This window comes from Phodopus roborovskii, unplaced genomic scaffold (genome assembly GCF_943737965.1).
Source record: "Phodopus roborovskii unplaced genomic scaffold, PHOROB, whole genome shotgun sequence".
Classification (NCBI taxonomy): domain Eukaryota; kingdom Metazoa; phylum Chordata; class Mammalia; order Rodentia; family Cricetidae; genus Phodopus; species Phodopus roborovskii.
In genome coordinates, this window is record NW_026126516.1 from 2673652 (window position 1) to 2697602 (window position 23951).

General features: G+C 33.8%; 1 protein-coding gene across 1 annotated transcript in view; it reads right to left on the reverse strand.

The window, feature by feature from the left end:
• Positions 1 to 4757: 4757 nt before the first annotated feature.
• The window catches only part of Tc2n (tandem C2 domains, nuclear), a 28871-nt gene continuing 9677 nt past the window's right edge, over positions 4758 to 23951 (reverse strand). The window contains exons 3-11 of the mRNA XM_051196480.1: positions 22945 to 23112; positions 21851 to 21942; positions 20714 to 20789; positions 19648 to 19748; positions 17505 to 17621; positions 15295 to 15486; positions 11303 to 11417; positions 7249 to 7448; positions 4758 to 5074 (exon numbers count right to left, since the gene is read on the reverse strand). Coding sequence (XP_051052437.1) covers positions 4964 to 5074; positions 7249 to 7448; positions 11303 to 11417; positions 15295 to 15486; positions 17505 to 17621; positions 19648 to 19748; positions 20714 to 20789; positions 21851 to 21942; positions 22945 to 23112 — 1172 coding nt within the window. The 3' untranslated portion in view covers positions 4758 to 4963. The remainder of the gene's footprint in view (positions 5075 to 7248; positions 7449 to 11302; positions 11418 to 15294; positions 15487 to 17504; positions 17622 to 19647; positions 19749 to 20713; positions 20790 to 21850; positions 21943 to 22944; positions 23113 to 23951) is intronic.

The following is a 23951-nucleotide window of genomic DNA, read 5'->3' on the forward strand; positions in this document are numbered from 1 at the left end:
AGGAAAGGAAAACACGTGCGACTAGGAAGATTGAGCCCTGTTAGGAATAGAAGAGAGGAGAGAGAGAGAGAGAGAGAGAGAGAGAGAGAGAGAGAGAGAGAGAGAGAGAGAGAGAGAGAGAGAGAGAGAATGAACATAAAAGAGGGAGCCAATATTGGTTTGAAGATAAAATTGAACACAAAGAAAAGTCTAGAGACCTACAAGACTGCCACCAACTAACAATTTGAGCTTCTGTGGAAAGGCTACCATAAATGCCCTTCCCGGATAGTGAAATCAACAACTAACTTATCCATGGAGCCCTCATCTAATACCTGTTGGAAACAGGATCAAACACCCACACATAAACACTGAGTCGAAGTAGAACCCAGATGCAGATGGAAAGGACAAGACCAGGCAGCAGAAACACATTCAGACAGCTGATCTGAACAAGGAGGAGCTAACGGCCACTAGACTGATAGCTGGGAATCCAGCATGGAACTGACTCAGGCCCCCCCCTGTATATGGGTCTCAGCCAGAAGGACTGAGCAGTCTAAGGGACCTCAGACAGTGGAGCCAGGATGTATCCCTGGTACACAAAAGGACCTTGTGAACACATCCCCCATGGAGGGATAACTGTCTTAATCTACACACAGGAGAGAAGCCCTAGTCCCTACTTCACATGACCTGTCAGACCTACATGACCCCAACTGGATGGCATTCCCCTACATATGGAATTGGGGTGGGGGGATGGGAGGGGAGGGTGGTCAGGGTGCATGTGAGAGGGCAGAGAGGGTAAAAGGGAGAGAGGGAGGGGGAACTGGGATCGACATGTAAAATAATAAATTAAAAAATTATGCAAAATTAAATGAATGTCAAATGTTTTGACATGGGTTGCAACTTTTTGCGTTATCTGAAATTTTATAAATACATTGCTGACTATCTCCCTTCTGTTGCAGAAAGCAGCTGTAATCTGGCATAAGTTATTCCTTCCAGTGCCCCAAAATGTGTATTGGCAACTATCAAAGTACCTATGGGATCAAAGTAATATTTCATAATAACATAATGGATGAAGGAGAAAACCTACAGTGGCTGTGAGGCCATGTATATCAAATTAATACCTTCAGGTGGTCATGAATTCATTATAGAACTAGAGCATGTGGTCGAGGGACATGGGAGGGAGGGAGGGAGGAAGAGGGAACTGGGATCAATATATAAAATAAGGAAAAAATTTATATACATACATACATATATACATATATACATATACATATATATATATATATTTAGAACATGCACTAATATCACAAAAAATAGAGATCATGTTGAGTGGTCCAAGTCAGTTTGCTGAGAATGAAACCAATGAGGTCAATTTTAGAGAGAGCCCTTCACATGTGCTACTGAAATATGCATATATTTTACCTACAAGGTCTGCTACACTAACAGCTCCATCAAAATTCCTGAATTCTCAACTAAACCTGAAATTGTCACTAGAACTGCTGAAGGTTTCAAACTCCCTAGATTGTTAAATAGAATAATTCACAAAAAACTGTTAGGTTGTTTAGTATGTAATACCTGTAATTCAGCCAGTAATTTTTTTCATATATAGCATGTTATTTATATGTGACTGAGCAAGCTGACTGAAGAACTGATTACTTCTGCATAGCCATCCAAGTTGCTATATGAAATGAAATGCATTTGTTATACCAAGAAATTAAGGACATTTGTACAAAGTGGGAAGTAAACAAGTATGCCGACTCATTAAAAGAAGAAAAAAAGAACCATTGTAAAGAGAATAGCATCATACAAAATTAAATAAATGCCAAATAGTGGTGCTATATTCTGACATGGGCTGCAATTTTCTGTGTTATCTGAGAGTTTATAAATACATTTTATAAATTGCTAATCTCCCCTGTAAAAAAGTTTTCTTGGTTTCCATTTGGTTTCCTAGCATCATTTTGGTTCCTTTTTCTTTGCTACAAGGTCAAGAAAAGCCTAAACAAATACAAAGGAAACTGGTTTTTGTATAGTATTTAAGTTTTTATTATTAGCTCTTAATTGTTTTTCTCACCAAGAGTGCCTATTAATACAAGAGTGCTTACATCTACATTTTCACATAAGAAATTCAAGGACATAATAAACACATGTTTACATTCAATACATCTTCAGCTGGAAAATGCTTAAGACTGATTAAAACATTATAAATCTTCACCTATCAATATTTTTTTACCTGAATGTTTTCTTAACTGAAATTTTCTCTGTATTGATTTATTTAGGCTATCTAATAGTCTGGGAAACCAAGAAAGCATATCTTTTCCTCAAAATTTATATTATACAAATGCTTAAAATACTAATAATTAGATCATTAAAATTGAATTAAATAAATTACATATTAGATTTATGAATTAAAAGTAGTATAACACAGGAAATGGTGAAGATAAAAATTCCAGTTTTAAAAATAGCAAAGCCTGTGATATGTCAACATAGGCTGATCAATTCTGACAAATGTCTTATTTGGGTGTAGGAAGTTGATAATGCAGGAAGCTGTGCCTGTGCTGACAATGAAGGTTGTATGTGGGAAATTACTGTATCAACTTTAAAAAGTAAAATCTACTAAACAAAGTAAAAGAAAATTTAAGTCTCAATGTTCAAAATAATATCACTATCACAAAGGATGGCTTCTCCTGAAAGACCATGAGAATACTAACCAGTACTCCAATTTTTTTCATAAGTCTAAAAATAGTATTTCAAAATTCACAGTGGCAAAGAATTCTGGTTTATACTACTGACAACATAAAATCTAGGCAACAGGAGCAAAGAGAATGTAAAATGTAAATATTTGTAGCTTGAGGAGATACCTAGATAAGAGTTCAATTTAGATTCTAATTAAATATCTAGACTATAAAGAACTAGAATTTAAAGGGTTATTCCTACATTATAACAAAGTATTTCTCTGGCCTAAAATATGTAGAACAAAGAAAGAGAGAAAGAGAGAGACAAGCAGGCAGGCAGGTAGAAAGGGAGGGAGAGAGGAGGATAGGAAATATATCTCATTATTTATTGGCAAAAATAAAGTCACTATTTATAAGATTAGAAACTGTTGCTTGCTTCTTCCTAAACATTGTTTTGTCTTAGCCACAACTCTTATGGCCACCCACGCAAAAATAATCTCCATATGCTAAATTCTAATATGTACTTGAAAAAAAATCCTGCAATAGAAAAATATTTACATTCTATACATTGTTACCAGGAATGGTTATTAAAAATGGGAAATACTTAACATTGTAGATTACAAAACAAGTAATGTACATTGAAAACTAAAACAAAGAAGTAAAGATCAAAAATACTGAATTTACTATTTAAGCTCATTTAATTCTGCTACATTAAGTTGGCCAAAACATAAAATATTTTGTTTTAACTCCAAAGAAAATAAAGGATAAGAATGAGGAAGACAGCAAAATGTATATATTTTGGCTTTCAAATAAACATCATTTATTATTTTTAAGACATAAAAAAGACATATATATATATATATATAGTGTGTGTGTGTGTGTGTGTGTGTATGTGTGTGTGTGTGTGTGTGCGCGCGCGCACATGTGGATTTCAGAGGACAAATTAATCAGTTCTCTCCTTCCATCATGCTTAGTTCCAGGGAAGAAACTCAACTTGTTAGATGCGGTGACAAGCTCTTTTACCCACTGAACCATCCTGCTATCTCCATGCCTTATTTATTCTTGAAAAAAATGTTGATAATTCTCTAATTCTTCTGGAGATAAGCAGCTTATAAATGGTTAACCAATGCCTTATGGACTGTGCTGAGCTCCTGGAGTTCAGTTGAAGAGACTGAAGAGGGATCATATAAACAAGGGGCATCAAGATCATGATGGGAAAACCACAGATACAGCTGACCCGAGCTAGTGGGAGTTCACAAACTATGGACTGACAGCTGGGGAACCTGCATGGAACTGAATTAGGCCCTCTGAATGTGGTTGACAGTTATGTGGTTTGATTTGTTGGGAGGGTGGCAGTGGGACCATGGCTTATTCTGGGTGCATGAACTGGCTTTTTGGAGTCCATTCCTTATGGTGAGATACCTTGCTCAGTCTTGATATGGGGGGAGGAGCTTGGTCCTTCCTCAACTTGGTATGCCAGACATTGTTAACACCCCAAGAAAGGCCTTATCCCATCTGAGTAGATAGGCGGTAAGAAGAGCGGAGGTGTGTGTGACAGAAGGAAGGGAAGGTGGAATTAGGGTTGCTATGTAAGGTGAAACAAATTTTTTCCAAAAAAGAAAAAAGAAATTATAAGCACAGGTTACCAACTTTCCTCAAATTAAAAGACAAAAAACAAAAACAAAAACAGTAGAAGTGGTTCTGCTCACTTTTGCTCTGAAAAAAAAATGCATATGAAGATACAATAGTGTAACCAAGATCTAACCAATCATGAATAACACTGGAAAAGTGATTAAGTCTTGTAAATACCTAATAGTACTAAGAGGGATTGGTGTGCTACATTCTGAAGTCCAATAGCACAAGATGACAAAAAGATTATGGCCATGTGTGTAGTTCTGCAATCCTTGCCACTGAGAAGATGTAGCTCTATTAAATGCATGCACCCTGTGAAATGATAAAGGACTTCTAGAAGTTACTTGCTCAGTTGTTTCTTATTGTTTCTACACATTCTGTGTTTACTTAAGAGGCTCAAAGACTTGGATTTATTTACTTGAATAATAAAATTTTCAAAGCACAAAAACAAAACAAAAGCAAAACCAATACAGAAAATCTATCTAACATTGATATTTTCCTAGACTTTATTATTTACTTAGTTGGCCTAATATACCCTTTATTTTATCATATGTTTTGGCACCAGTTTAAAACATTTCATTCACTTTGTATATCTGACAAAATACATTACAAGGTTTAGAAAACTGAAATTATGTTTCTTCTAAAAGACTGTCATTTCTTCACTAAATTAATGCCTGAAATCTTCAAGATGGATTTAACTTGTGCCACTTGATAACAACTTTTTCTGGGTTTGTAATTGTCTCTTTCCATTGGTTCACTGCTTCAACATTATTACTGTCTTCACTTACCCAGAGCTGTAAAGGAACAGGACAATCATTCAACTTGACATAATATTAGTAGCTGACATTAAGCAATCACTCTTATTGTTAAAAGATATGGACTAGTCTGGTTAACATTTTTAAATATAAATCATTCCATTTTTTCAAAAGTTTCTTGATGATTTGACCCTTAAATATTAAAATACTTAACCTGTTGAATCATTCTGTATTATGTGATCTAATCCAGCTTAAGTATTAAAAATCTAAAAATGAAATATTAAAACATCACTGTGAGTATTCTTTCTTGTTCAACCAATCTAGCTCAACTAAAATTGATCCTCACTACTCAAAAACATTTTTGCTATGATTTCTAAATTAAGGCAATGATTTTAACCTAGAAAGGAATGTGAACTTAAGTACCTTTTATATTACATGAAACTATAACCTTAGTTGAAATCTAGTGAATAGTCATTCTTAATCCATAATAATTTCATTGTACCCATAATTTACAAAACTATAGATAATACATGTGAATAATCTTAGAAAAATTGTAGTATTGTGCAAATACAAGACATGAAAATGAGTTAATAATATGGAGACAAGGTGGACAGACAATTTAAAAACCTGAATCTTTGTCTTGGCTATAACACTAGAAAATGCATCTTGAAATTAACTTACCTGAGACAGTTTATAATTCTTCTAAGAGATTTGAATAAATCACTAGTTTTCAATTCTTTTTCTACCTTGGCCTAAAGAAACTTCCTTCAAACAACATTTTACACAGATAACAATTGAGTATTTGGATTGATAATGTGGGAGCACCTTAGCTCACATAGGATTCCCTCACGGTGACTGACACCTGAGGCCACCAAAGAAGTATTCCAGATTTATTATCCTGTTAACCATCTCTCAAATTAAATTTATATTGGTTCTTTAATTCAAACTCCTTTCCAAATAAGAATACATAAAACTGCAACATTTTAAATTAGCAGTCTATTTATATGAAAATGAGAGTTGAACCTAATCTTTGAAAATTCACATCAACTGTTACAGCAGCTTTTTGTCAAGTGAAAGGTTTTACACTAGTTAAAGACTTTAAGATTTAAATGTGACAATAACAGTTGTAATTAAAATAAAAACTAACTAATAACTATAACAAACCATAATAAAGAAAATGTTTAAAAAACTCTTTGGGATTGACAAGTAAGGCAACTGTTATATAGCCATTCTCAGAAATTTTAATTAATCCAGACAGCAGAACTGACTATCTAAATATTATCACAAACATAGATAAAACTAACATTTTCTAGAAATTCAAATCTACCATAATTAAGTTAATAAAATATATAAAGGCTCATTTTAAACACAAAATAAAAGATGAAACAGAATAAAATAAATGTGACACTCAAAGCTTTAAGTTTGATCTACATATCTGCTGTGGAATTGTCCTTCTTACACTGTGTAAATTATGCTGTCATTGACTTTGTAAATAAGCTGACTGGCTAATAGCTGGACAGGATAAGGTTAGGTGGGAAAACCAGACTGAGGACACTGAGAAGGACAGAGTCAGAGGAGTCACCAACCAGATGCAGAGGGAGCAGGATGTGTACGACATGAAGTAACAAGCCATGAGCCATGTGGCAGCATACACATTAATAGAAATTGGTTAACTTCTACGAGCTAGACAATAAAAAAAGAAACAAGCCTAATCTCCTAATCTATCAGCCAAGCATTTATAATTAATATATAGTCTCTGAGTGGTTATTAGTGATGTAGCTGATGAAACAGTGGTCCTGACAAAAAAATTCTGCCTACATATATTTAGGGTTCTCTCTTCTTTTGGTCTTATATTTTAAAGTTGAGAGCTCAGAAGAGAGGAGGAGGAGAAGGAGGAAGAAGAAGATGAAGAAGAAGATGAAGAAGAAGATGACAAAGAAGTCAAAGACGAAGACAATGGAGGAGGAGGAGAAAGAGGAGAAGGAGAAGGAGGAGGAGAAGCAGCAACAGCCTGGATGCTCGGAAATTTTATCTATTTGTATTAAAGCAAAACATCTGACAAAATTTGATTTTGATGCAACACTGAATTTTAATTTAGAATTTTGAAGAATCTTCTTGTACTTAATTCTTAATTTTATTTTCTTTCCTTTGCTAGTTAACTACATAGTAACAATAGCAATATACCATAAAGAAATTCAGTAACACCTACTAACCTGGCCTACAAAATGTTTCCTTCTTACAGAGCTTCGACTATAAAGTTTAACAAGGAAAACAATTTCTTTTTCAGTCTGTGTAAGTGGAAAAATCATAGTTTCTCCCCATTTTACTCTTCCACTGGATGCCTTCAGTAAGCGTGTCTTCTTTTTATAAATCAGCTCTCCTGAGCTAAACATCCCCACTTTCACAAAAAAACCTAGGAAACAAGAAACTATGGTTTATAAACTCTTGTGTGAAATACTATTAAAGATGTTTATCTATATAGGTTGTAAAATATAAATAACCAATTTTATAGATATTCTGGGTTATTGACAATAGAACAAACAGAACATTCACCACACTTTATAAATAATTACTATGGCCTCAAATGAATTTAATATTCCTCTGCTCTGAATGGCATCAACCAGAATAACAATCAGCAACAAAGGAAAACACATTGAAATTAATTATACCAAGAAAGGTATTAATTCTCTGGACAGATAGAGGCATTAATTTCACAATTTCATAGGTAAATTTCTTTGTAATGCCAGCAATATATGTGCACAAGAATAAAACAAATAAATGTTCTTGAGTAAATCTGAGATCTAGCATTTCCAACAATGATAAAATAGTTTGTATAAACTATAACCAAATAACAATTATGAACTTTAGGGTAAAACAAGTAAAAATCCTTCAAAACCCTTTCTGTTGGCTCTTAATATTGGACTATTCAGTCTCTATAGAGATTTGAGAAAATAAAGTTCTGTTATTTAAGCCAAAAGGGAGAAGGGGGCATTAAAGAATTTGGAGAAGAATCAACTTGGGAACTGCCCTGGATAAAATTATGAGTACTGTATCTTTTCACTTAAGCACACTTTTCAGTGTGATACTGTTGATAATAGGTAACATTCTCCTTATCTTAAGTACTGCCATTTTTATTCCAAACTCCATTTTACCTGAAGGGTGAAACAAAGTTCAGGTTCCCAAGCCCTAGGAGAACTAGGAAATTTCCAATAGTTGGCCCACCTCATCCTTAAACCATAAAATATCCACTATGCATTTTCAGTTCTCTAGAAACATTGTAGCTGATCCTAACAACAGAAAGAACAAATTAGTCTGGTTGGACTGAAAGGCTTGCATGGTAGATCAGTTGACATTGATGTAACCAGCGTTCAAGGAAGCCCCTAATCTCTAAATCCCTACTGGTGAAAATTACAACTAACTTGGCAACAAATATTTGTAAATTTTGTGCTTAAATATTTGCTTCAACTGACATTTAGGGTCACAGTTCAGCTCCTGTGTCTTCTGTGGCCCTGGTAGATCAGCTTCCTCTCCTTACCTCCTTCTTTTGTGCTGCCCTGCATTAAATCTTGCCTTAAACCACAACAATACACAATGACTAAAGAGCAGCAAGTGTTGCCTGGCTACTATGAGGAGTCAAGAAATATAACTGGAGCTAAAAGGCAGCAAGAAGGGCAAGAGGAAACTGCCAGAAGGGGGAATCACACGATAAGGAATGAGATCTATCAGGTTATAAAGTGGCAATCATTAGTAATCATGAGTAATGGTTTTGCTTAAATAAAGCCATCCATTTATATACTAACCCTGTATAGACTTCCACTACTGTTTCTGTTTCACAGAATATGAGAGGAAGCCCATCCCTGGAATTGCCTGGAGAGGTAGGATCCAGAGGCTGGACAGCCCAGAGACTTAAGATAGGAGCAAATATGACTGGGGAATAAAAAGTCAATGAAATGATTCCTAATGATAATTTTCTATACTCATAGATCGCTGATGTCCAACCCAATTATCATGAGAGCGGCTTTACCCAGCAACTGATAAAAACAGATGCAGAGACCCATAGCCAAACATTAGGCAGATCCCAGGGAATCCTGTGGAAGAGGGAGAATAAGGATTATGGGAGCTGGGGGAGGGGCCAAGAACACCATAGAAAACCCACAGAATTAACTAACTTGGGTTCATAGGGGCACTCATGCACTGAACCACCAATCAGAAAGCTTACGGGGTACTGACCTAGACCATCTGCACATATGCTACAGTTATGCAGCTTGGTCTTCTTGTGGGACTCCTAACAGTGGGGTCAGGGCCTGTCTCTGACTCTGTTACCTGATTTGAGGACCCCTTCTTCCTACTGGGTTGCTTCATCCAGCCTTACTTAATAGGAGAGAAGGTGCCTAGTCATACTACAACTTGATAGGCCATGGCTGGCTGGTGGTAGACATGGAAGGCCTGCTCTTTTCTGAAGACAAAGGAGGAAGAGGGGAGTTGTGGGAGGGATTGGAAGGAGAGGATGAAAGAAGAGGAAACTGATCAGGTTAGTAAAAAAAAAATAAATCAATTAATAAAAATAAAAGAATTAACTAGATGTCATCTTGACTTATCTTTCTAACTTGGATCTTGTTTATTTACTTTTATTTATAATTCTTCATCTAGCTATATATGTGATATTAATTTTTAGTTACTTTTTATGAGCTATTCATTCTCTTACTATCAAGAAGAGTACACTAACACCATAAAATTAAATTTTCATGCTTCAGAATTGCTTATGTTGAACAGGAATTACAAGTTCTTCATAAGCTTGGTACATTCTATCAGTAAAATGATCTTGGCCTTAGTGCTATGAAGCACTAAAATATACCTGCCTCTTCGGGTATGATAAAACTCCATGACCAAAGTAACTAGGTAGGGAAAATGTTTGTTCCAGCTTACAATTCTCAGGTCATACTCCATCACTGAGGAAGTCAAAGTGGAAACCTGAAGGCAGAATCCTGGAAGCAGGAAATGGCAGAGGCTATGGAAGAGTACTGTTTACTGGCTTGTTTCCCCTGGCTTGCTTAGCCTGCTTTTTTATACACAACAGGAAAGCAGTTCTCAACCTGTGGGTCATGATCCCTTTGGTTAATTTCTATCAACAAAAAAAAAAAACAAAAAACAAAACAAACAAACAAAAAACCCCTACATTCTGATTCATAGAAGTAGCAAAATTAAAGTTATGAAGGAGCAACAAAAATAATTTTATGGTGGGGGTCACCACATGAGGAATTGTATTAAGGGTCACAACATTGGGAAGCTTGAGAACTACTGCTCCAGGGCTACCTGTCCAGGGATGGCACTTACCACAGTAAGCTGGGTTCTCCCTCCCACATCAATTACTAATTAAGAAAATTCTCCACAGGCTTGACTGAATACGCATTGTTATCAATTGAAAAGTTTCTCTATGTCAAGTTAACAATAATGAAACAAAAAAAGGATAATATCTTATTTGTGTATGTAGGTTATCATATACATGTAGGTGTGTATATACATGCATGTGGAGGCCAGAGGTAAAAACATTGGGTATCCTCTTCCTTAGTCATTTTGTCACTCTCTGATTGGCTGGACAAACTGTCCAGCAGACTCCTCTCCATCTCCTTAAGGTTACAAGCATTCTATTCTGGCTTAGAAGTTTCCTTTGAATGTACAATTATATAATCATTACTGTTCAGAATACCAATCATGTTTTCTCCACTTTGCTTTATCAATATTCTTACAAAATTTCCTATTTTAATTATTTTTTTATGCATATAGAGTATTTTTTATTTAATTTTATATAACAAAGTCCAATTAAATGAAAACAAACATTTATACACAATATTTGGGAATTTGGGCGTCGTTCTTTCCAAACTACTTCCTGCGGTTCTTTTAAAGAAAAAAAAAAACTTCTGATTTTGTCTATTGTTAACTTGTCTTTATCAACTTCAGCTTTCCTAATATTTATTTTCTGACTTCTTGAATTGAATGCTTAGTTTTATATGTTTTTTTAGTCTTTTTAATTATAGTACTTTTTCTTGTCTAGATAATTCTCTTACACTCTTAGCCCTTGAAATATGATTGATCTCAAATCTTCAGCTCTATGGGTGGCCAGGTGAACTTAGCACAGCCCACCAACATATCACAGTCTCCAGCTGTTTATCCAGAGAAGGGAACAGTGCTTAACACATACTGGTCTCTTGATTCTTGCCCTACCGGAACCTCTTCACATTGTATGCTTTGAACCACTAATACACTTACTCAAAGTCAAAGGTGTTGATGAACTTGGAAGGTACTGTGCCTCAAGAATTTGCAGCTGAATCCTGCTATTTACAGCTTGAAAACAAGTCCCCAGTTCAAGTTCTGAATGGCAAACCTATATTGGAAAAAAATTGTCATTTAGTAGTTCACAATACTGACACTAAAAATTACAAGTTATGAGAGGTTTTGAGAATAAAGATTGTGGATTCCAAAAAAAATATTCACTTTCATTGACTCTGAAAATACAAGAGGTTATCTACATACTGAACTCGAAAATGACTGATAACAAAAGATAATTTGACCTAAAATATAAACTAAGTTTCTAAGCATTACTGGAGAAACTGCTTAACCTAAAGAAACACACCTTCAAAAGAATTAAAAATATTCCAATCAAATTATTTTAAAAACATATGAAATAGGGTTTTGTTTGGTTGGTTTTGGATTTTTGAGACAGGGTTTCTCTGTGTAGCTGTAGCTATCATTGGAACTTTCTCTGTAGACCAGGCTGACCTCAAACTCAAGAGATCTGCCCGCTCTACCTCCTGAGTGTTGGGACCTCCACCAGCAGCTGAAATATGATTTTAAAGTAACAGAGAATAATTTTTGTCTAACTTTAAAAATCAGTGTAATTGCTACCAAAGTCAGAAGGCAAAGGATTACTACAATAAACATATTTGTGGACTCAAGAGTTGCATTTCTATTCTGAATGGAAGTAAGCCAAGAAAAGCTGGCAAGAAAGAAGCTAGTCAAATGAGGTAATCGATAATAAGGAAAAGGTCAAAAGAAAAAAAAAAGCGAGGCAAACAGTAAAATAAAGACGCAAAACAACAAAAAACCCACATTATCTGATGAACTTAGGCCAAAAAAGCACTTGCACACTAAGCTTAAGAACTCATCCAGATGCAGAGAGGGAGGACAAGACCAGGCTACAGAGACAGCTGACCTCAACAAGGAGAAGCTAATGGGCCCCCAGACTGACAGCTGGGAAGCCAGCATGGAACCGACTCAGACCCCCTGAACATGGGTCTCAGTTAGAAGGCTTGGGCAGTCTAAGGGACCTCTGACAGTAGAACCAGGATGTATCCCTGGAGCACAAAAGGACTTTGGGAGCACATTCCCCATGGAGCGATACTCCCTTAACCTAGAGGCAGGAGGGAGGGTCTCATCCCTACTCCAAATGACTTCACAGATGTTGTTGTTCCCTCCTGGAAGGCACCACCCTCCCTGTGGAGTGGGAGGTGGTGGGATGGGAGGGAGGAAGAGGAAACTGTGGTCCATATGTAAAATAAGAGAATATAAATAAAACATAAAAAATAAATAAATAAACAGAAAAACCCTAACTCTAAAGTTGAAATAAAAAAGGGGGTGGAGGGGACAGTTGAGGACAGAGTGTTTGCCTGGCATAGGCAAGGTCTTAAATTTAATACCTAACACTAAAGGAAGAAAAAAGGTACAGACACAACTGTTTACAAAACACAAAAGAAACCGTAATTAAATTATGTTATCAATTCTTTTCATTACAGTTTTGTATTTATGATTAAATATTTATGATGAGAATACCTAGAATTGGCAAAAATTTATCATTGTCACACTATTACAGAAATCACTCTCATAAAACACAGCAAATCTTGGCAGTGGGCCTGACACCTTCTGCTTGCCAAAGTTATTTCACAAATATAAGTTATATTCCAGAACATTAGCTCAGATCTTGAAAAGCTATTTAAAGTGGTTGGTTTCATAAAAATCCCAAAATTTGAAATTCTAATCAATTAGCATGTATATATTGACTATATTTAATGAGCACAAAATTATGAAAGAGCTCTGCTTCTAAATAGTGTATCATTTTTTAAAGGAAACTATTAGCTCCCTAGAATTGTCAAAACTGAAAAAGTAAAAGAATACTAGAGAAAGCTAATGTTTGAGAATATTTTTGTGTGGGTGAAAATAATAAATACATAATAGAACCCAAAGAGCTGGCTCTGAAAACAAAACCTATTCTTCAACTGCTGGCTCCGTGAACTCAAGCAACTTTCACTGTTTCCACTATTTCCAGGGATAACATGAGCACGTGCTCATAAGCATGGTATGAACATTTTCTATTTTAGCCACAACTAAGCCATAAATCTCTGTAATAGTCAGTTATTCAGGTAAAGTCTGTCTCATCTACAGTACTGAGCACAGAAACATGAGACCTCAAATAAATACTTAATCTGACTAATGATCAAGGACAAGAAGTCCATCAAGAAAAAATACAAAACAATTCCTTAGAAAGTCAGAAAGATGGCAATGACTCCATGTTTTCTTTATGACCACAATGCAATAAAATTTTAAATTAACAACAAACATCTAACAAATAAATAAATTCATGGAGATTAAGCAGCTCATTATTGAATGATGAAGGATTCAAAGAAAAAAATCAAGAAAGAAATAAAAATTTTCCTGGAACTAAATGAAAATGAAAACATTCCACAAAATCTCTGGGATACATTTGAAGTACTTCTACAAGGGAAATTTACAGCTCTATATATAAAAAAAAATCAGAAAGAGCAAAAATGAAAGACTTAATGATGCAACTCAAAAATTTGGAGAAACAAGAACAAATCAAACCCAAATTCAGTAGATAGCAATAAATAATAAAAATCAAAGCAGAAATTAATGAAATAGAAACAAAGAAAATAACACAAAGAATCAATGCATCTAAGAGCTGATTCTTTTTGAAAGTAAGAAAAGTTGACAAACCATTGATTCAACTAACCAAAAGAAAGATGATTCAAATTAAGAGAATCGGAAATGAACAGGGAACTATCATAACAGACAAAAAGAAATTCAGAATATTATAAAGGAATGCTTTAAAACAAAACCTTCATCCATTAAGACATATAAAGGTAAAAGAAACAGATAAATTTTTTGATTCATCCAAACTACCAAAACTAAACCAAGAAGAGATCAACAACCTAAACAAGAAGATTCAAATAGTAATAAAAAGCCTTCCAACTAAAAAACAAAACACAACCAGTCCCAGATAGTTCCATAGCAGAATTCTAATGAATTTCAATAAAGAACTACAGCCAATTATTCTTAAATTCAATTTTACTTTCAATTTTGCTCTATGAAGCCAGTACTACTATAGTAACAAAACCAGGTAAAAACACAACCACAAAAGAAAATGAAAATCCAATATCCTTGATGAACACAGACTCAAAAATCCTCAGTGACATATTTGTAAACTGAATACAGATATACCTCAGAAAGATTATCCACCATAACCAAGTTGGCTTTCTCCCAGAGATGCTGACATGGTTCAACATACACAAGTCAATAAATACAACAAATCACAAAAATGGAATCAACTTAGTTGTCTGTCAACAGATGAATGTATGAAAATTTCATATGTGTAGAAAACACAATATCATCTAGCTCTAAAAAAATGTAATTACAAAATTTGCAGGAAATGTATAGGCATATAATTTATAATACTAAATAAGATCAACACTCCTGGAAAGAAAATAATTGCATGGTCTTCCTCATATGCATAACCTAGCCAATAATATATGTAAACAGACATACAGTGTAACATGCAAGTAAGAGAAAAAGAAAATCTAAATACTAGGTGATGAACAAGGACTAACTATAGGTAATGGACATGAGTTGGAATGACAATAATTGTTTTTCTACTTCTAATTCTGCCATTTGATTTTTTGGTTTAGTGCTTAAAAACATAGTCAATAGTGAAAGTGTAATGAGAAAATAAATGAAAATGGATATGATGGTTCCATTGTGTAATGGTTAGCACTCTGGACTCTGAAAATGGATATGTTAATTTTTTATAAATTATTTCTAAAATATTATTTTAAAATGACATTGGTTCTTGAGAGCTTTCATGGTCTTCCAACATATTATATTGTGAAAATTAACCTCCAACAAATAAGTCATCCATTAAACCATTTTAAAGGTGTGAACTATGTTTAGTATTGGATACTATTATCACTTACAGAAATTTTTGAAGGTGGTATTATTTCCAATGAGTAATCCATTTCTTGTGTACTAAGAGTTCTGAGTGACAGAGAACATTCTCCAATGGTTTTCTTCCTGGGAGTCTGGGTTTGAATCTTAAATACAAGTCTCACAGTTTGTAGATTTTGTAGTTTAATAGCAAATACAAATGTTTCCATAAATTCAATAACCTTACAAAACAAGAAAACATTAAACATAAATACTAAAAAGATTGGTATGCCATTATAAAATAAGTTTTATACCTAAAAATGAATTTAGAATATGTTTACAAGTACATTTTCATTAAAAAATGAAAATGGATGTATCTTGTTTTACTACCTTCCTTAGCTTCATAAATTATTTTTATAATTAATTTGGGTTTAAGATCAATGTTAACAACAACCTCACCAAAATACATCTTTCCCCTTTTGAAAATTAGACTGTTGTCCCATTCTTGGCTTTCTAACACACCTTTCTTCTTACTCATCATAATTCTTCAGAAGTTAATGAGAATAATTCAAGAGTTTCATATACAAGTTTACAAAGCATCTAGAATCTAAGCTGTTCACGTAAAGACTTTAATTCTCTCTTCAAAAGAGACTGGACACTAGATTGTTCTGTGATATATATTTCCTTCTTTCCATCTTTAGTGCAGCTTTTTGAAAAGTCATTATATCTGGTCAACTAACAAATATGATGGATTTACCTCCAAACTATAGCTCACATAATAATAATACCTCATCATATAACATTATGTTCCTGTTGGCCTCCCAACCACTGAGTTGCTTCTTTTAAATTATCAAGTATAGAACTATACCAATAAAATATTGCACATAAACTATTTAATAATCTTACATACTACAAGTGTGCTGATACATTTCATATCTTTCATAATAGGGATCTCCCAAACAACCTGATGCATGAAAATAAATTTTGAAAATGACAAATTGATAAAAGTGTTTTTCTAACTTTTCCTAAGTTAACTTTTATTTGAAAATCAAAGTAAAATTGTTTACTTCAGCAATTGTTCATCCTTAGTTGCATAATTTCCACATAGAGACATTTAAATTTTCTATCTACTATGTACAAAATGACCAACATTTTAGGTCATTCCAAGTAAAATAGCTATATTAATAACTATAGATATATATGTTTTAGAGCAGTGGTTCTCAACCTTCCTAATGCTGCAACCCCTTAATACAGTCCCTCATGTTTTGGTGACCCACAACATAAAATTTTGTTGCTATTTCATAACTGTAATTTTGCTACTGTTATGAGTTGCAATGTAAATATCTGATATTTAGGATATCTGACATGCAACCCTAAGGAGTTGCAACCCACATATCAAGAACCACTGTTTTAGAGTAATTAAAAAATATTTCCTTGCAGAATTGGGTGGGTTCAGAGGATCTAGTAGTAGTTGAAGGAGGGAGAAAGCATGATTAGAATATACTGTATATAAAATTTAAATAAAATATTTCCTAATCATATCAATATCAATATGTATTGCAATAGTAACAATTAAAATGATTTTTTTTTAATTCTATTACTTTAAAGATATACGTTCTCTTAAAAGCTATCTTTTCAGGGCTGGAGAGTCAGCTTACTGTTTTTACAGTGGACCTGTGTTTAAGTCTCAGCACCCACAGTAGATGGCTTATACTCACCTGTGAACTCCAGTTCCAGGTGCAATCTTCTAGTCAAAATGTGCACCACATTACGTGTACAAACCAAAACACACACACACACACACACACGTAAATATAAAGAATTTTTAAATATATTTTCATTTCCATATAAAAATAACTTTTTAATTATATCAAAAGACAAAAAATGGGCATGTATTTAAATTCATGTGAAAACTATAAAACTCAAGAAAATAAATCTTCTAGTTGTAATAATTGGAAGATTTTGGGAACAAGATTAAATGTAATTCTATAACTACTTTTCAAAGCCAGAGAGGGTTGGAAGCAAGAAAAGTAAAGTTTCTTATCTAGTATTAATCTTCTATGTATTCTAGTAATTATGGTATCCTCCTAAAATTCATCTTAATACCATACAATGAAATAGTAAATACTCTTAGAATTTAAAATTTTCTTTTAAAAGCAAGCTTCTCCAAAACAAAACACTTTCTTATTCTAACATTTTGCATAAATAAAAGAGATAAATATAAGAAAAATGAAAAATGCAAACACACAAAGCCACTTACATTGGAACCTTCTTTAGCTGAAGATTTGAAATGCACTGGTTTGGACAAAGTTAAAATTCCTTTTATAGAAATTGTGGGAGTGTCTCCATAACTAGAGGGCCAAATTACATCTCTGCACTAAAAACAAAAATAAATTGAAAGCATAATTTATGTTTTTACAAAGGACTTTGACAATACAAACATTGGTGATGTATTTATTGAGTTAATAAGTTTTTTGAGACTATAGACATAGGCCTGATTTTGGGGACTCAGTATGTAGATCAGGCTGGCCTCAAAGATCCACCTGCCTCTGCCTCCGCAGCACCGGGATTAAAGGTATATGCCACCATGCTCTTTAGAGCTAATGATTTTTTATGAAAATTTTAAACAAATTTTAGAATATTATGATTTCATGTTTCATACATGTTAATTATGTTGACATTAACTAGATTCCTAGTTTCCATCATGACATTTTCATGTATCCTTTTAGATATTACTCTTCCTCTACTCTTCTCCTTTGTACCTCTCATTTGTACCCAGTTGTCCTCTTTTAGTTTCAAGCAACATGTATTCCATTATCATCCATTAGCCTTATCCTTAAAAACTCTTTTCCAGAATTAATATATGCTTCAGATTGGACTGTGGAAGAAGTCTCTTCACGTGGGTTTCTCTGGTTGCTGGGTCTCACATACACAATGGGACTTTGTTCTAGAGAGAAGCAACTACTGTTCTCTACCCTCGGGCTTCCATGGCTCCTCTGCGTGTGGTGTAATGGTGAGGGTGTCCCAGGAAGACTGAGTCTGTTTCCTCAGATAATCTAAATAGCATCTTAATGGTCTCTTGTCCATTCCAAAATAGCAGTAGTGCTGAGGGTGGGGCACCATGCTCTGAGCAGATGAAACCAATCTCGGGTACTGGGGGCCTGAAGACCTATGCATTGCTCAGAGACCTGTACTGTCTTTACTATTGAGTGGATGGATGGATGGGTGGATGGATGGATGGATGGATGGATGGATGGGTGGGTGGGTGGGTGGGTGGGTGGGTGGGTGGATGGATGGATGGATGGATGGATGGATGGATGGATGGGTGGATGGGTGGGGGGTGGGGGGTGGGTAGATGAATTCATGGATGGATGAATGGGTGGGTGGGTGGGTGGATGGCTGGATGGATTCATGGATGGATGGATGGAGATTGATGGATGGATAACAGATGAGAAAATGAAAATAAAAAAACCTCTTTTCCATAACAATTCATTTTTAAAAAATCCATGAACACCCCCTTTATGGTCCTCTTTCTAATTTCCCACATGTCCATATGAGTACAAATATAAAAATTAAAAGCAGGGCCCACATGTGAAAGAGAGCATGCTGTTTATCTTCTGAGTCTTTTTTATCTAATTAATTTTCAGATCTATCTATTTTCCTGAAATTTTCACATTTACATGGCTAAATAAAATTCCATTATGTATATGTATCATATTTTTATAATCAATTCTTATGCTGCCAGACATTTAGGGTGATTTTAATTTCCTTGCTATTGCGAATAGAAAAGCAATAAACATGAATATACAAGTACATCTGTAGTGAGATTTATACTCCTTTGTGTACATGCCTGGAGCTGAGTCATATGGTAGCTTTATTTTTGAGACATCTCTACAACGATTTCCATAGTGGCTACACCAGTTTACACTCCCACAAAAGGTTCCTTTTCCCCCACATCCTCACTGGTATTTGTTGTCATTTGCTTTTGATGATAGCCATTTCCTTGATGGTTGAGGATACTGAATATTACTTAAGAATTTGCTACCCGTTTGTATTCCTTCTTTCAAAGGACTATCTGATCAGTTCTTTGTAGTCACTTTATTGATTGGCAGTTTAGGGGTTTTGTTGTTTAATATTTTCATTTCTTTATATATTCAAGATATTAACTCCTTGTCTAAAGTATAACTGGCAGAGACTTGCTCCCATGTAGGCTGTCCATTCACTCTGCTGATAGTTTCCTTTGCTGTTCAGAAACTTTCACATTTTATGAAATTCCACTTGTTAATCATTGGAGTGGTTTCCTGTGCTATTAGACCCCCTTCTCCAAGAAGAAGCAACACTAGATATTTATAGGTTACAAATATTCAATAATAAAAAATCAGTATTAAGTACACTAATTTTACCTGCAAAACTGTGATCCAGATCTGTTCTGCTGAAGAATTATAAAACAATTTCACATTCAATCTCCCCAAGTCTCTTTCATCTCCTGACAGGGTAATTGTATCTGAATTATAAAGGATAAAAAAATATAAATTCCATGCAATCTTCTAATTCCAATTAAGCTCATTTATACAAGCCAATATGTATGTATGTATATACATACACATATATATATATATGTATACACACACACATATATATATACATATATATATGTGTATATATATATATATATATATATATATATATATATATATATAATTTTTGAGACAAGATCTTACAATCAGGATAGCTCTGCCTATCCTGGAACTCATTATGTACATCAAGCTGACCTTGAACTTACCCAGATCTGCCTGTCTTTGCCTCTAAAGCATGTACCACCATACTTGACAAAAACTGATATATTTACTTTTTTAACTTTCCAAAGTAGTAAGACAAAAATCACACTTTTATCTTTTTTTTGGTGAAACTCTAAAAAAAATATACTAAGAATACATGTAGTTTAGGAATTTAACAAAATTGCAATGTGAAGGATTGAGTTAAAACTCCACAAACTTTTGCAAACAGCAATTATAAGGTCTATGTGTTTCTGAAAGTTCCTTAACCTATATACTTTAAAACACAAATAAGCCAGGTAGTAGTGGTGCACACCTTTAATCCCAGTATTCAGGAGGCAAAGGCAAATGGATCTCTGTGAGTTTGAGGCCAGCCTTGTCTATAGGACAGCTAAGGCTGTACAAAGAAACCCTGTATAAATGAATGAAAAAGAAAAAAAAAAAAAACCTAACCCCCAATCTTGTGTGTGTGTGTATCAAATAAAAGATATGTAATAGCTTACTTTAAAAAAAATTCATTCTTGCTATGATCTATCTGATCTGAGTTTGTGACACTATTGTCAACATAGGTTCAATAACAAGCATATAGAATATATAAAACACTTTCTGTCTTTATCCAATTATAACACTGTCAAACTATTACTGAGTACAAATAACCTGCAGAACAGTAAAAAGTGGATACAGCATTCCTTACCCAGGCTTCTGTTACTGCCCTGAGAATTTTTCCTTGAAGAAGAACTACTAGGCACACTGGACAATGAGTCATGTCTCTGCAACAATAACAAAAATGCTTCAGCCAGAAAATGCATACCAAACTTTTAAAACATTCATACTTATGACCCAATAAACACCTTGATATCAAACTTTGTCAGTGTTATCAGTCAGAATTTCCCAGTTTTGTAAGAGAGGAAACACTCTAATATATCTGTGTAGGTAACATTGGAAAGCCTTTAGTAGTTTTGGTTTGGTATTAGTTTTCATATTACATACATTACTGGAAGTGTCCAGTAACCTATAAAAGTGTAAAAAAGAATTATCAAAGCATAGTCCCTTTAGACTAGGAACATTACTGCATCATGAAAACGTCATACAAATAAAAATCAGAAACCATCACAGGACTATAAAGCACTATGTATTTAAAAATTGATGATATAATTATTAAGGTTAATTTAGAATACATGCCCATTTATAAAGCATGCCTTCTCCAACAACATAAAGCAAAGTCCATAAATATATATTGAAAATGTTCAGAGTGCTTTTCCTCTCACTTACAGGATGACAGATAACTTGCCTGCTATTTCCTTTTTTTATTTTTTATTTTTTGGTGTTTTCAGACATGGTTTTACTCTCTGACCTAGGCTGGCCTCGTTCTTGAATGATCCTCCTGCCTCAGCCTTCTAGCGCTGGGACTACAAACACGAGGCACCATTTCTGTCTTAGTTCCTAATTTCAAACAGAACTTCTCTGAAGTAAGAATGAAACACTTTAAACTATCAAAGGATGCTATATTAGTATTATTGAAAAATTAAAGTCTTGCACATCAATAGAAATACTAGTTAACTGCCTGATTATGGTCAATAAGCAAAAAAGTACTTTGAACTATGATTACAAATCTCAGTTGCCTCAAGATTCTTAAGCTCATGCCCATTCAGAGATACAAAATTATGCAAAATGAAGTAAATATAATGCCTTTCATTATATAGAAAGTGTCAAGTACTTATTCTTCAAATATTATAATACACGTACTCACAGAAATACATGTGATTCCTAATGTAATTCATAAAGTTCTGATTTCTTATTTGAAAAGTTCACATATAATGAAATTATATACCTGGATGAATCGTTGAGGTGAAGTTGTAAGATCAAACATAGATTTGCTTAGCCCAGAGGAACCGGGAAATTTACTGGTCCTTAAATCACAAACTACAAAGGGACAAGAGAAAAGTATATTTTTACTAATAAAAGTAAAACAGTGACATTCTACATAATTGTCCTAAGCCAAATCCCTATAGGAATCATCATATATAGTATATACAAATTTATATAAAGAGAAATTCTGATAAAATCTTTAAAAGTTCAATCATATTCATCTTTAAAACAGAAGTCTACAGCAATCAAACAACACATTTTCATATCCAAATCAAATTTTAAGCATGTTTTTGCTTATATTCCCCATCTTTCATCCAGAAAAAAATAATTTAATACAAATTAAGTATTCTCTGATAAATACAATTCAACTACTATTTAATAAATGCATATATTATAATATTTTAATCCAGAATCCCATGTGCTCTTATATTTCTAGTTCTCTTCCCAAACTGCAAGATATTTTTAAAAAGGAACTCTTCACACTAAGTGTGTATTCTAACACAGAGCTAAGCACAGAGCAGCCCTTAAGAAAATGTTATTTTCAGTGATGCTGAAACATCTGTGCATATGAACCAATAAAATCTAAAAGCCTGAGACTTTTATGAATCTGAGATATGCATGGTAGTTATATAATTGATAGAGTCTCAAATATCAAACTAAAAAATTCTAGTTATTTTTTTATTATTTGTATCTACCTCCAATCATGAGTTCTTAAATTAATTTAGCTGACTGGAATGGAAAAAGGAAATATTATAAATATCTAGTGTAAAATTTATTAAGTATGCAGCACAAAATGTATGTAAACTAATATATAATAAAACTTTTTTAAAAGGAAAATGAAAGGAACTATCAACAGACATAATACATTATCTGTCAATTTTTATATTAATTATAACACCAGAGAGAAGCCATAACATTTATCACACACTTGTGAAGTCTGCTTTGTTCTTATTTTAAAACTGCTCTTAATAATAACTACTTCTACTAGGGTCTTAGATTTAATTTCTAAATTTGTAAAGATAAGCCCAGAAAAAAAGCACAAAAATGTTTTCTTACCAGATCCATACATTTTTTTTGTTTCAAATTGAGGAGGAAAGCGCCTACTTAAATCGGGTGAAAAGTGCTGGTACATATAGCATGGATTATACACATCATAGCTGGGCCCATGGTAGAATGAACTGCAAAGTTCTGCCTTTTGATCTCCAAAAGATGCTCTGGCAGATCCTGAAAGCAAGTGTTTCTATAAGCCAACAGCTGATACACTGACGGAATGGAACATGTTAGAAATGCTTTGTCACAAATGATACTAAAACATATACCTTAACCAGCACACTTTTATAGGATTGTAATTACATGATGTATGTAAGAAATGAGCCAAGAATCCTGCTCTTAAGAAAAACTGGAAAATTTCTGGCACTTTTCTTTGTGCAAAGATACTTCTGTAGTTCATAACCTTTTTAAGAAGACAACATTTAAAAACTTGACCACATGCAATAAGATATGCTAAGCAGATCTTTTATTTGAAAGGGATCAAGTCAAATAAAGCATTTTTCAATCACAATGCAATAAAGCTGGAAATCAAATAACAACAGCAAAATTAATAGAAAATATTTATAGAAATATTAAGAACCAAGAATATTTTTAACATAACCTATAAGAAGAAAATCCAGGGACTTAAGAGACAGCTCAGCTGTTAAAAGCACTTGTTGCTTTTCCAGAGGACTGGAGTTCAGAACCCAGCACCCATGTCAGGTAGCTCACAGCTACCTATAACTCTAGCTACAGGGTACCTGACTTCCTCTTCTGGATTCCCCAGCACCCATACACCATAGCAAACACAAGAGACACATATATACACATATATAAATAAAAATAAATCTTTAGAAAACAAAGGAACAAGAAAAAATAAAAATTATTTTGATATGGGTATAAAGAATTGAATTTTGGTATAATGATAGAAAACCAGATTAATACAACAGAATACAAGATCCTGAAAGAGTGATTATTTTATGGATATTTGATATATAAATAATGCGACATATAGCACATATAGCAGTGGAGAA